A 14,713-nucleotide genomic window follows, 5' to 3' on the forward strand; every position below is an offset into this window, starting at 1 on the left:
TAATGCATTAAGATTTTTTTTTGTCTTTCTTTTTCCGTTGTATGTATGCTTTCAATATGTCCTAATATATTTTATTTATTTACTTTTAGAATGTAACTCCATAAATTTAAATATTTTGAACAATAATTTGATTTTTATGTAATCCCCATTTATGTATAAAGGAAAAATTTATAAGCATTGATTTTAAATTTGTTCCAAAACGTTATTAAAATCTTTATCTGATGTCTAATTATAAAATCTTTATATATTTTTTAGACATTGAATAAAAACACTACATTATTCAACAAACATTTCATATTCTTTTTACATGGAATTTTAACGGAACCGAAAAGCACATTTTCCTCCCAAAGATATTAAAAAAGTGGTTGAAAGCCAATTTATTGTAACTGGATCATTAGGTGGTTTATCGCTTTCTGGAAGGACTAAATTCATGAAATGAGCCAAATTTCGTACTTCTCGAGTTCTTAAGAGATATCGCCAAGTTGGCGATCAATACAACTGAACGGCAACCCTGCCTGCACTTCTTTCGCCCGCACGCTGCGCCCGCGTTTCATCATGGCAGGTGGATAGTGGTGCGTTTGATGCGGCGGATATGTCATTCACCAGAGGGATATACAATAATTTCATTCGTCGGGGAGTTTCCGCTGCTGATGTCCTTACTTCTAAAGTGTTTACTGAAGATCTGAACGTCTAAATGGATTAGAAACTGTGCTCTGAAGGCGCAGCATGACCGCCACGGCTCGACGAAGGTTACTTAAGCGGCTTGGTCTATCCTCCACTACCGATGATCATTAAAATCGATCAATACACACGGAGTGTTTGCTTTTCTATAGGAATAGTTCTTCGGCGTGAACATGTATTCCACATGGAATAACGTAATCTGAGTGTCCGGTTTGTTATTACATCATCTGCATTTCTGTTAATGTTGTAGTTGTTGTATAAACTTTAAAATTACGACCCTATTGTTTAAATGTTTCTTGTTAGTCTGTGAATGTTTGAAACTCACGATCTGATTTCATGGTATAGTAAATTAGTTTTGATTTCGCTGTGATTATTTGTATGAAATAGTTTCGAATTCTCAGTGCAGAGTGTTGATATTTTCTGACTAAACAGTAAATCATTTCTCTTCGGATATATTTGAGAAAATAAGACCAATGAAGTGTGGAGTGAAAACATCGCATTTTTTGTCAAATAATTCAATCTAGTAAACGATATGCATTTACATTTTGAAAGAACAACTTCTACGCGGACGGATTGTGCTATCTTGAGTTTGACATGGATGGGAAAAGTACCCGACGACCTGCCGGACGAAGACGGGTGGAAACTCAACCGGGTACATTATTACCAAGATGGGTGGCTGGCCACTGGAAATGCCCGAAGTATTGTTGGTGTGACTTTCACATCATGCCACAATCGAAAAATGGGAGATTTACCTTTAAGATCCAACTACAATTTGAGGGGACACAGGGCAGAGGTAATTGACAGTACAATATTTTATTAGTAAATAAATTTCAGTTTTATATGATTTATATAACAGTAATAAAACATTTGTATTGTCTTTGCTTTCAATTTTGAACTTATTCATTTGTGAGTTGTTACATTTTTTTTTTTTCTTTCCTGCTACTCTTCATAACAGTATACTCATGATCCCATAGTTTCTTATTAAAAAGATTTCCAGTTAGTATTTAAAATTCCATTGATTTTGGAATAGAAGTTTTGAAAATTAAGTTACTCTGATGTCATATTAGCTTTTAAAAAAAATTAAATGTCAGTTTTCAATAGAATTTAAAAAGATACTTTATAACTGATGTATCTGAAGAAATATAAAATAATTACAAATTCTCATTAAATAACCTGCATACAAGATAATTAATTCAAAATCATGTGTGGGTACTCATTATACTTTGACCTTTTTCTAAAAGTTCACTTTTTTTTTTTTTTTTGCTAAATATTTTTTTATTAGATAGCATTTAATTGTAGTTAATGAGATGACTGAATGTTTTATAAGTGTTTGTAAGTATTTTCTGACTTTTTAAAATGATCTTTTTAAATTAAAATTTATAATTGTTTATTTCAGGTTTTTCTTAAAATTAATTTTGTATTCTGGCTTGAATTATTTTAAAATGTTAAGAATTTACTTACCTTTTAAGTTTGAAAATTGTAAAAGTATTAAAAATGAAATTAATTCTTGAAATTAAATGAATTTTTCAGTTTTAAATTCATCACAACAATTGTTTATTTGCAATAAAATACAAATAAGAATAATCCAAGTTAATGGATTAAAAAATGCTATAAACTTCATGAGTTTTAAAATTTACTCCCTGTAAATTCTTTTACTATCATGGATTTAAATAGATGCTTAGCTTATTATTGGCACAAGCATAAAAAAAGAATCTTCAATGGATCATGAATTATAGTTCTTTCATTTAATACTTAATATCCTGACAAATCTTAAAAGTACCATTTTAATAATATATGTATCTTTATACATTAATAGATGTTAAATAAAAGCGAGGATTAATTTTTTTTTTCAATTTTTAAATAAATTATGCTATTTTAATTAATTTGAAAAAAAAATATGCTTCTTTTGTGGAGTTGTACTGCACTAATCTAATGATGTAAAATTGGAAAAATTCTGATAACTTCATTCAGAATATAAAGAGTTAGTCAGTAATATATTCAGTATGTAAAAGCATAATTAATTAAATAACTTCCGTAATTATTCCACAATTTTTTCTATAGAACTTTTTATGTTTAAAAAACAGTAGTATAAGTAATTAATATTCATACTTACCTTTTAAGTATGAATATTAATTACTTAGTACTTCATAATACTTCATAAGTACTTCATACTTATTTGGATTTAATAATTCCAAAATGTATTTTTTATAGAAGCACTTGTTTTTTAATAAGAAAATAAACTCTATCTCTACTTTGCTATTAGTTTGGCAATTTTATTTCAATTTTTGTCACATTAGTTTATATAATGTTAATAAATACAGAATCAAAATCAGATTGAAAATAAAAAACGCATATTCAATTTCTAAAACTAAATATATTAATTTTATATGAAAATAATCTTTTAAATATTATTTCTTTTATGGATATCCTTCCTTTATTTTCTGATGGGTTCATATCTTTAATTTGATGCCTTTTAACAATATTAAAATAATCAAAAATAGTTTTAAGTATGTTCAAATAATTAATTTTACTTATAATTTTAATAATAATTAATATAAATAAAACATTTAATATAAAAATTAATTTTAATAATAATTAATATAAAAAAATTTCCCTGAATACCTTATCAACAAATGAGTTTACCTATTAATTTTCTTTATTTTAAAAAGGATGTAACTTGAATTTTAGTTGAAAGTAAACTATTTTCAAACTTCATTCTTGCTTTATTAGAAAGGATAAAAACTTTTCAGAGAAACTTTAAAGCTGTATAGTACACTTGTTTTCATTTTTTTAAGTAAAAACATAATTATCAAACTAAAATATTGTTAAGGTTTTTTTTTTTTTTTCCCTCTAAACTGAAAATTATGAATTATATAAAATAGAGAAATTTCCACACATCAGACTGTATGAATTTCATTTTTTTTTAAATTTTATTTACTTTTTATTTTTTTCTAAAATCAAAAATTTTACTCTAAAATTGTAAACCAAATTTAATTTTATAAATTTATCTTGATGAGATAAAAACAGATTTGCATATAGTAGTGTCATAGTTTTCCCTCTTATTTTGAAATACAAATCAATAAAATTTAGCATCTTCATTCATTTAATGCACCTTAATATTTAATATTGTCTGGTTAAATCAGCAAGATATATTTTCAAAATTTGATCATATTCATTGCTGAAAAAGTACTCTGTAATATTTTGTATAATATAATTACATTAGTATTTCATTCATTGAAATTATTTTAGTATTCCAAAGACTTTAATAAATGATTCAGTTTTTTTTTTAATTCTTTTAATTTGCATACTTTACATTATTTCTTTGTTTTAATTTTAAGAAAAAGCTATGTTTGTATGGAATGCCTAATTGAGAGTTAAAGTTGATTTATTTTTATTTATAACTGATATTTATAAATATGTTGTTTATTTAGCAAAAATTTAGGATAATATCTATTTATGATATATTGATAGACAATATTAAATTTATGTAAGATAATTTTCAAATACTTGAGTTATGGCAAAATTATTTTATTATATTTAATAAATCATTGGTATTTTTATGTTATAAGTGAAATAACATGGCTCTTTCTTTCTTTTTTGGTATTTTTGCATTTATACTACACAGACTTAATGTGCAAAACACAATCATAATTCAGTATAAAGTCTACCAAACATAATAAAGCATGTTTGGTGATGGTTCTAATTACACTTGATCTATGTAATCAATTCCATGAAATATTGACTCATGGTTTTTTATACAGAGAAGTATTTTACCTTCTGTTAATCAAAATGTCCTTAAAGCACCTGAGACAAAGTCTAAGCTCCTATATAGGGTAATTTGCCTTCCTGTATAGGATTTTTAGAGGGATGCCTATCTTTTTTTTCTTTTCTTTTCATTTTCAGGAATTTCTCTAGCAATTAGGCTGAACTTAGTCACCTATTCATAGCTAAAATGGAATTTGTCGGATTGGAGGATAAAAAATTTACCTGCTACTTCTGATTCACAATTTTCTGCCATAGGCCAATAGCAGTTAACATATTGGTTGCTAGTGAGCAAATTTAATTTTTTAATATACTGTTGTTACTCTGATTAATGCTTTAACTAATATCAACTTTAATGTTGTTGTTTTTTTACAAATGAAGTTGTATTAATAAGAAAGTGCAACTATTTCTTATCATTAACTAGAAAAACTATTAATTGCTGTATCTCCTGTGATTATTCATCAGATAATAAGTGCACCTTTTGGTGTAACTTTTCACCGGTCTTTTTATTTATTGAGTTTTTTCTTTTTCCTGTAAGTAAATGAAAAGCATTTTTTCTGTAATTTTTTTAGGCATTATATACTCTAATAAATTTATTTTTATTTCAGGTTACTCTTGTAAAATGGAATGAACCTTATCAAAAGTTAGCATCATGTGATAATACTGGAACAATATTTGTTTGGATCAAATATGAAGGACGATGGTCAATTGAATTAATTAATGATCGCAGTATCCAAGTAACAGATTTTTCCTGGAGCCATGATGGTCGCATGGCTCTTATCTGCTACAGGGATGGATTTGTTCTTGTTGGTTCAGTATCTGGTCAAAGGTTTTGGTCTTCAATGCTGAATTTGGATCACAATATAAATTGTGGAATTTGGACTCCTGATGATCAAAATGTAAATAGTTATTTTTAATTGTGTATCAGATTTTCAGATAATTACTTTATAATGGTGTAAAACCCTCATGTATTGTATATGAACCCTTCTATTTTATTTTGTTAATAGTTTTTCCAGAGAAGCATTTTTTAAATATTTTTTTCGAGGGGGGGGGAAGAATAAGTTGTGGTGCATTGTAAAAATAGTAATAGGTGATGAAACAGTTTTAAAAAAATTATATATAAGGACTGCATGCCTTATTAATTTCTTCTAATAAGTAGTTAGATATTGTGATGACCTTATATTTAGGTTTCTGATTATTTTACTGTCAAGATTTTAAATTATAAATTGATGATATTTATGAGACTGATTTAATTTTTTACATGAGTTTATGCGAAAAAAGGGAAGCATATATTTTTAAATTTGCTTTCAATCCATTTCTCTTATACTCATTTTAGTTTAATTTGCTTTACACAGTTTTTGCTTTTGTAAAAAGACTATCTAATATATTTTCTATTCATATTCAAAATTTCATATAGAGAACTCTTTGTACAAATAAAACTCTTTCTAGTTAATAAAACTTTTAAATGTATTGTTAAAGTATTATGCTGTTAAATGTATTAAAGTCATTTTTAATGAAAAAAAAATCTGTCCTTATTTGCTTTTATTCATGTTTTCTTGCATGATGTTTCATTGATTGAAATGTAAAATCTGGTTTTCCCTTTAATTCCATTTTTCATGGTCTTTAATTATTCTCAAATTCTTCTTGTAATGCTTTGATACTTGAAATAGTGTATCTAATTTTGGTTAGATAATTTTTAAGACAAGTTTGCTTCTTAGCCTGCTGGTAAATTCATTGAATTATATCTTTTAACTTTTACTATAAAATTTTATAGTTTAAAAGTTTTGATATGTATGTAAGAAAATGTAGCATGTATTTATAATCATTGATTTAAAATGTAAAATATATATATTGAATATTTCCCATTCTTTACTAAATATATACTTTATTTAAATAAAGTAAATTTTTATGTTTCACCATGACTAGTAGTTACAATTTTTTTTCTTGTTATTAATGCATTTTCTGTTCAAGGAAAGGTAGTATGCATTTGCAGTTTTTTAGCTACTTAATTTCTGTCATTATTAGCATTTTTTCTCTGTATTTTAAAACTGTTTGTAATAAATATTTGCAGATTTCATACTCAATTTGTAGATTTCAAAAAATAGCTCTACCTTTTAGTTTTCATTTTATATAAACTTCAAGCTCTTTATCACATTTAATTTCAAAGACGTTTTGAAGCCATTATAGTCAAGTTATTTAACCAATCTTGAATCTGAATTGTTTGAAGTCGAATACTATAGCTATAATATTAATGCACAAAAATGTTTCTTCATAGACTACTATTGCTATAAATTTATTTGAGTATGATAAGACTGGTACAGTTTGATTTAGGATTAATGTTTAATGCAGATCTAATATTCTTGTAGATTTCCTTAAAAGTATTTAACTGTGTTAAAAATGGTACTCTGCAATCGAATATTAATATAAATTACTAACCCCCAAATTGTAAATTATTTATGTGATTTGAAAAATATTTGAATAAAACTAGAAATAAATTTAATCTACTATTTCTTAATTTAAAAAAAATCACTTTTATTTTTTATCAATACACTTGCACAGTTGTATAAGCATGTTATAGTTTGGTTATTTTTGAACTGAAGCCTAGCATTATTTTATGCACTTTATATACTTCTTTGAATGTTTGATAATTTATGTTGTCAATATTTTTATCTTTATTTTTATTTTATCCAAAAACTGAGCACATTTTTTTAAAACTACTTTTACTTGAAATGGGAGTTAAAAAAAAAGAATAAAGCATTATTGACTTAACTTATTTAGAAGTGCAATTTCTAATTTGTTCTATTATAACATTTATATGCATGCTAATTTGCAATTAAAAAAATCTAATTTTGATTGATTTTTTTATGTGGTTTAATCGAAATAAATGCATCAAAAAAATTTTTTATCTTTATAACTTGTTAAAAATTGATATGCATTTCCCTTCATAATGTGAAATTTTCAAATTGCCTGTTGTAATTCTCTGTATTTAAGTTTTCTATAGATAATATTTTAATAATGAAAATTTCCTGATAATTTTAAACTAATGTAAAATCTATGAAATTTTAGGTAATGTTTGGAACATCTGGGGGTCAAATAATAATAATTGATGTCCATGGTGCAATTGTAGCAGAAGTGAACTTACAGTCTGAAGCTCCAATATCATCAATGGCATGGTCCTGTGAAAAATTCAAGATGGATGAAAGCTATGAGGAAGATCGTCATAGTTTTGCATATTCTCATAGAGGAGAAAGAGACAAAAGTTCATCTCCTCCCAGTATGTATGAAATATCTTTAAGCAATTATGAAACTCTGATGGACCAATAACTTTCAATATTGACAGTTTATCATATAACTATGTCTTTTCTATGTTTTTCATTCATGTCTATTCATATATAATAATAAACAGAAGCATGTCTATTCATATATAATAACAAACTTTTTTAACATTCTCGATCAATTTTCAAGATTGTGAAAACTGTAAGATGCCAAAACCTATGTTCTTATAAAATAAATGCAAATTTTATCTCATTATTAATTAAATCTTTAGTTCAAATCAATTTTTTATTTATATGTAGATAATTCTAATGCATCTAATTAATTTCCATTTTGCAAAGTATTTAATGGATAAACTCATTATTAATATGCAATGTAATTGTTGTTGAGTTTTAAGAAAATAAATTTTTAAATAGGATTTTATTGCTTTTAAACTAAGCTTAAAGAACAGAAAAAGCTCACTTGAAAATTTAAAATTTATTACGGTGAGGACATTTTTTTGTAAATTTGTGGAATGATTATGTTACTATCATCAGTTAACTCTAAAATTGTTAAAATAAAAACATTTTATGTGAATAGAAGAATATATAAAATCCAATGCACAATAATTTTGTTAAACAAATTCTAAGTAAATCATCTTGCAATTAATTAAATCACCTGAGAAAATTAACAAAACTTAGGATATAATTATACCTCTTCTCTTGGAAAGAACAATGGCAACCATATATCCTATATAACGTGTTTTTAACTACTAATGATATGTTTGAAAATTATTTTGAAAGAATTAATTAGATTACAAAAGTTATATATATATATATTATTATTATTATTATTAAGATCTAATTATGGTTTCAATTTTAAGAGGATTGTTATTGCTAAAAAGGGATTTCAGACATTGTCATATTAGTTAATAATGAAATGTATTATAATTAAAGACAAAATTAAATAAGCCATTAATAATAATAATAAATTAAAATATTTATTTTATTATAGAATATCATATTTGGTCCAAAAATATTTAAAACAGTACATATGGAAATGAAATTTGCCAAGTATGAAAAGGAATTGTGAAGATTTTATCATATTTGAAATACTGAATAAAATATATTTTTTTGATATTATCTTGAACTATTTTCATAAATGTTTATTAAAACATAAACTGTAATGGCTCCTTTTTTTAAAGGATAAAGATTTTTCAGTTCATTTACCAATTTCGTTTATCATAAAGCTTATTTTTATAACATTAATAGTATTTCATAATTTTGCTAATTTTTAATGCATTGTCTGAATTATTTCTTCTTATATTTAAGCAATAGATCCGTTTTCAATTTGAAATTCATATGACTTCAATTCAATAAATAATGTTGCCGGCATTGCAACTTCAACACTATAAAATTAACTATTAGCATTATGAATAACATCAATGGTTCTTGTGTTATACTCTTTTTGTCTTAATCTTGAAAAATGATGAAATTTGGGTTACATTTGTTGTAATATATGTTGTAGTTTCTTAATTTACGTGCTTAATATTATTTTGAGAGTGTTTGGTTGATTAAATATTCAGTCAAGTTGATTGTGAAATATTTATAAACTTTATTTTTATTTGCATAGTAGTTGTTTCCTTTGTTCTATCAAGTAATAAATATGATTCATTGTTTTAACATTTCCCCAATCCTTCTGTTATAACAATATAGCCTTTTCAAAATGTATCATTAAAATAAATATGTGACAATAGAAATGAGAGATTGATAAGAAATTTCAATAAAACTACTTTAATATAAGACTTTTTAAAGATTTTTTGTTTCTTACCTTTTTTGTTGGGGAAAAAAAAAATCCTCATCTCACGAATAAATACAAATTAGGAAATTAACAGCCATTAAAACATCAATAGATGAGAGACAGAAAGAAATTTAGTTGGCATATTTTTATGAATGAAATTTTATTTAAATAGTTCAGGTAACTGTGTCAGTTTAAATTATTTTTTGAATTATGAAGAATCATGCTGAAAGAACTGCCCTCAAATTCATGTATATTATCTGTAATATCCAGAGTAAGTTTCATTTAATCTGCCAAATGAAAGTAAGTGATAGAAAAACTCATATGAATCATAAAACACTAGCAACCTTAGCCTATCTCTTATTGTTTATCTATTATTGTTTGCAAGTTATGATTTATAAGATGAATATGCTACCAATTAGGGGAAAAAAATCCTTATTAAAAAAGTTCCTAACAAACCTACACATAAAATAAGCATATTTTGAAAGCACAATGAAAACTAAAAGATAGCACCATTTTCATCAAAATACCTGTATTTAAAATTGAGGTGCAATTATCAAATTGAAAATGCAAAATTGAATTAATTGTCTGACAAATGTTAAATATTGAATATCCAAAAAATTGTCTTAGCTACAATCTATCAAATATACCAAACAAATTGTCCATTCAATCCATTTTCAAATGAGTCTGCATCAAGCCATATCAATGTTCTTGTTCCGGAGAAAATTAGTGTTGTTTGTGTTACATCTCTGAAATTGGTTCTCTCAAACTTGAAAATTCTGATGTGGCTGTATTCGCTCTGCACTGTTTTCTTAAGTTTTAAACATAATCAATATAAACTGGTAGATGTTTTCATATCCAAAAGAGTTGGCAGGTTTGTGCACCTTTCATTTATCCACCATCCTTCCATTTGCCACTTTTTTGACAAATGTCTTCTTCAAACAGTGCCAATTTCAGTGGCATATTTTAAATGAAAGAGTAATTATAATCTATAGCTGCAATTTGTAAAATTACCAACAATTTGACTAATTCATCAGCTTTTGAATGACCCTACAATAATCAGTCACCTATACAATCATATCAATATTCTAGTTTAGGTGGAAATCTATTACTGTTGTTAATGCTTTAATTCCTAATTTATTATTCTTTTCTTTTCCTTTATTTTCTTTTTATAATATTTTTATATATTATTTTTTATTTTTGAAATGCAATCCTTTTTTCTTTTTTTTAATATGAATTTGGTAGTGATGCAAGAGAACTAAAGCAATTTGATAAAGATTATACTTTCTAGTTATGCTGTCTCTATATGTAACTTTATTTCCTTTCTGTAATGAGTGTGGGCTAATATTTCTTTTTAGGTGAAAAACCAGCTGTTTTGGCTGTTTGTTTTGCAACTGGTACCATAAATTTAATGAAAAGTTATGACGATTTATTTCCAACCATTATTGAAACCAATCTGAAAGGTAAAAAAACGAAGTCAATATTTCTTAATATTTCTCCTTTTTTCCCTGAATATAAGATTTATGTTAAGATTTTGGTATCTTCTTTTTATAGGTATAAAAATGGAATGGGCAAATAGTGGAGAACTTCTTGCAGTAGCTGGGATATCTAATGATTCAACTGGTGGAAATTATATTAATATGCTTCACTTCTACAATGTGAATGGAGTTTTACGGTTCCTCATTCCCATTCCTTGCACTCAAGTAAATAAAGAGATATGCTGGTTGTTGTGACACAAGCAAATTTAAGAATGTTATATTTTAAATATCTCAAGCATTTATTAATGCCAAATGTCATTTATACTCTCTAAATTGAATTATCCTTTTTTGAAAATGTAACATCCATACAGGTAAAACATCGAAATTCATTATTTTTTTATTCCTTTGATATGAAGATTTTTTTTTTTTTTTTTTTGTAGAAGTTATGCAGGTTTTTACATAAACACTAATGATTTTACTGCTTTCTTTTGATGTTAATATTAATGAATTTTATAAAATTAGCAAACAATTCTGAGAATTTTAACAAAAATTTTCTTTGGGCATTCTATGAAACTTTTTCTTTGCCATTATTGATTTCAAATTATTGTTTCTTTTTCTTAACCAGAATACTTACAAGGATCAATAAGAAGGGGTAAAGTTTTTTTGATTTGTTTGATTTTTTTTTCAAACTATATTTAGATTTTTCCAGATTTTAAATTTCCTCATAATGTCTTGAAATAGAATTTTCACAGCTTGAATGTTGATGCAAGAAGCAGATTGGAAATTTGAGCAAACACTAGGAAATTATGGTATTTTGTTGTAAGCAGTAGCCATTCTGTGAACAGAGTTGCTTGTAATCAGTGATAAGTAAAACATTTTTATGTGTGTGCATGTCTTGAATATTGTATCCAAATTCGGATTTCTTTAATATATTATTTTTAATATGATTACAATCTTAAATGTTCAGATGGCTGGAAGCGGTTAATAAATTTAATACTTTTAAAATTTAGAAAAAATTTCTTATTTAATTTTTTTGTTTTGCTTATTTATTTTATTTTTGGTGTCATTATTCAAATATTATTTATAATGCATTTCAGAGCCCTGTTACTGCACTGACTTGGGGTCACAACGACAAGCGTCTTTTTGTAGCAACTGGTTGCATCATACACGTTGGCTGGGTAACTCAAAAAATTGCTTCTCTTCAACTGTTGGCACGCCTTGCAGTTTATGGAGCATTACAGAGTGATGCCTTAATTCCAAAACTTCCTTTACCGCAGCGTCTGCGAGCTTTAATTTCTCATTTGACTATGCAAACCATCAAAGTAAGTGTGATAAATCATAATAGATACTTATATTTTAGATTTACAAAAAATTATCCTATTACTTTTTAATGGTTTAAATTTTGTAATTTATTTCAATTATTTAATTAAAATAACTTATTCAATTACAATTATTTAATTGAAGTAAAAGAATGGGTGCATCAAAAATTAAAAAGTAGGTGTTTTATAAAAATGTATTAAAATGATTGTACATTGAGGGACAGATTATCCCAGTATTAAATACCTATATGTAAGTTAAACTTGACACAGTTAATAATAACTGTGCCCAGTTCTCTGTTTGATAAACTGAGCCAAAAGTCACTGAAATATTTGAGAGAATGAAATTTGCTGACTCTTTAGAGTCTCATTTTGTTTGCCATTCTAAATTACAATTGATTTTTAGGTTTTTAATGTCATTAAAAGGGACAGAGTAATTTAAAAAATGGTGGCAGAAAATTTTTTTAATAATTAGCCTTTTTAAAAGTTATTGTTTAAAATATCTTAACAATTAATTTTTAAACTTTGATGATTATTCTTAAATTCCGTCAACTGTTTTTGACTGAAGTAATATAGAATGTTTAAATGTTTTTGTTTTGTTTTTTCAGGGACTTGACTGCAATCCTGATTTTGATAAATACTATTTTTGTTTTTAATAATACTCACCCAAAATATTTACAATTTTATAAAATATGAATTTGCATTTCAAATTTTTTAGACAGAAAATTTGTTAAGTATCTTTTATCTCAATTTCATTCTCATTTGTTTAATGATTGTTGTAGTGCCATCTTCCTGATCCCCATCATCTGAGAGAGTTTGTGTCCAAGCCTCCCTCAAGTGATATTCGCTTTCACTGTACAATGATCCGGCATGAGGATGATGATTTGACCGGAAGTGCTACTTACACCATGTTTCTTGAGTACCTGGGTGGTCTTGTACCCTTACTCAAGGGCAAGAGAGTGAGCAAGCTGAGGCCAGAGTTTGTGATATTTGATCCACAATCTCTTGGTGAGTTTAATGTTTTATTGTTGTTCCTTATTATACGGCCATGTTAGAATTGAGATGTCTGTATTCATAATGCTGGAGGAAAAGCATTTCCATCAAATATAGAAAACACATTGACAATTATTTTTATTAATAACATTAATTTAAAATTCAATGATGTTGACTGATTTCTGTTATCAATGCTTGAAATTAAACCGAATCTTAAATTGGAATTGTACAGTATAAACGTAAATATTTACATTTAAAAAAATCTGAAATATAAATTTATTTCTGGAATTATAAATATTAAGCATTTTTTAAGATAATCAGGATTGCTGTAGGATTTAATTATCCATAAATTTGGTTACATTTATTTTATTTAGATGTTAATTTCAAAATTTCACTTACATAAAAATATGTTGTGACATCAAATCAATAACCTTTCTTTTAAACAAATTTAATTGGTATAGTTATGATTCTTAACATAATATTTGAATGAAGTGGATTATATGTTAATGTTCTTTAACTCTTCTCTCTCTTAAATGAATTATCACAAGTTTCCTCAAGTAATATACTTATGAGATATTTAAAAGATTCGTTGAATGAGAATTCTGGTTATGAGAATTGCAACTATATTAATACTTTGGGCACTATTTAAAGCATTATAAACTTCAAAATAAATATTTTGAATGAAAAACTTTCTAAGTATTGTAAAATTGTTTGTTCAATTACATGTAAAATAATGTGGATTACAGAAAGTGGTATTAATAACTACTTGTAGAACAAATCAGCCTATGAACACTTTAAAAAGAATTTTAGCATAATATACTGTTTATAAGTTTGCATGTTATTTGTGATATGCATGATGAAAAAAAAAAAAACAATTTAAAAGCACTCTACAATTATACTGTTGGACATTATCTACTAATTTGGTTAATAATTACTTCTAGGTTAGTAATTGCTCTTTGAGGAAGATTTCAAATTTTAATTGAATTGTTTAGTAAGAATTGATTAATGCAACATTTTTCATCTGCATATTACTGCAAAAAACTTATTTTGATAATTCAAAATATGTTTTTTATTGATGCCAATGTATATGTTTATTTGGCTTTTTTTAGCAGCCAGATTTATATTTACATACATTCTGAAAAACTTCTTGATATTATATTAGGAGTAAATTTTAAAAATAAAATAAAGATAAAAAAATCAAGCCTAAAATATTATGTTAAAACTTTCAAATTACAGGTTTAAATCTTTTAAATTTTTTTATTATTTTATTTTATTTTTGAATGATGAATACAGAAAAAAGCATACCTGTCCTCATCAACAATGTCCTCATTAAAATGTTTTAAGATTAAAATAATAATAATAATACTCTTGAAATTGTCAGGTTGATTTAAAAGTTATTCAACTGTGTATAAATTAAGCTATTCTCATTCTACA

The 14,713-nt window shown here is 25.7% G+C and overlaps 1 protein-coding gene across 2 annotated transcripts in view; it reads left to right on the forward strand.

Moving 5' to 3' along the window:
- Positions 1-563: 563 nt before the first annotated feature.
- The window catches only part of LOC129975557 (tubby-related protein 4-like), a 29,546-nt gene continuing 15,396 nt past the window's right edge, over positions 564-14,713 (forward strand). For both annotated transcript variants that reach the window (XM_056088619.1, XM_056088620.1), the window contains exons 1-7: positions 564-1,474; positions 5,052-5,342; positions 7,510-7,717; positions 10,851-10,955; positions 11,047-11,195; positions 12,068-12,292; positions 13,069-13,294. In XM_056088619.1, coding sequence (XP_055944594.1) covers positions 1,214-1,474; positions 5,052-5,342; positions 7,510-7,717; positions 10,851-10,955; positions 11,047-11,195; positions 12,068-12,292; positions 13,069-13,294 — 1,465 coding nt within the window. In that variant the 5' untranslated portion in view covers positions 564-1,213. The remainder of the gene's footprint in view (positions 1,475-5,051; positions 5,343-7,509; positions 7,718-10,850; positions 10,956-11,046; positions 11,196-12,067; positions 12,293-13,068; positions 13,295-14,713) is intronic.

This window comes from Argiope bruennichi, chromosome 7 (genome assembly GCF_947563725.1).
Source record: "Argiope bruennichi chromosome 7, qqArgBrue1.1, whole genome shotgun sequence".
In the NCBI taxonomy this organism is placed as follows: Eukaryota; Metazoa; Arthropoda; class Arachnida; order Araneae; family Araneidae; genus Argiope; species Argiope bruennichi.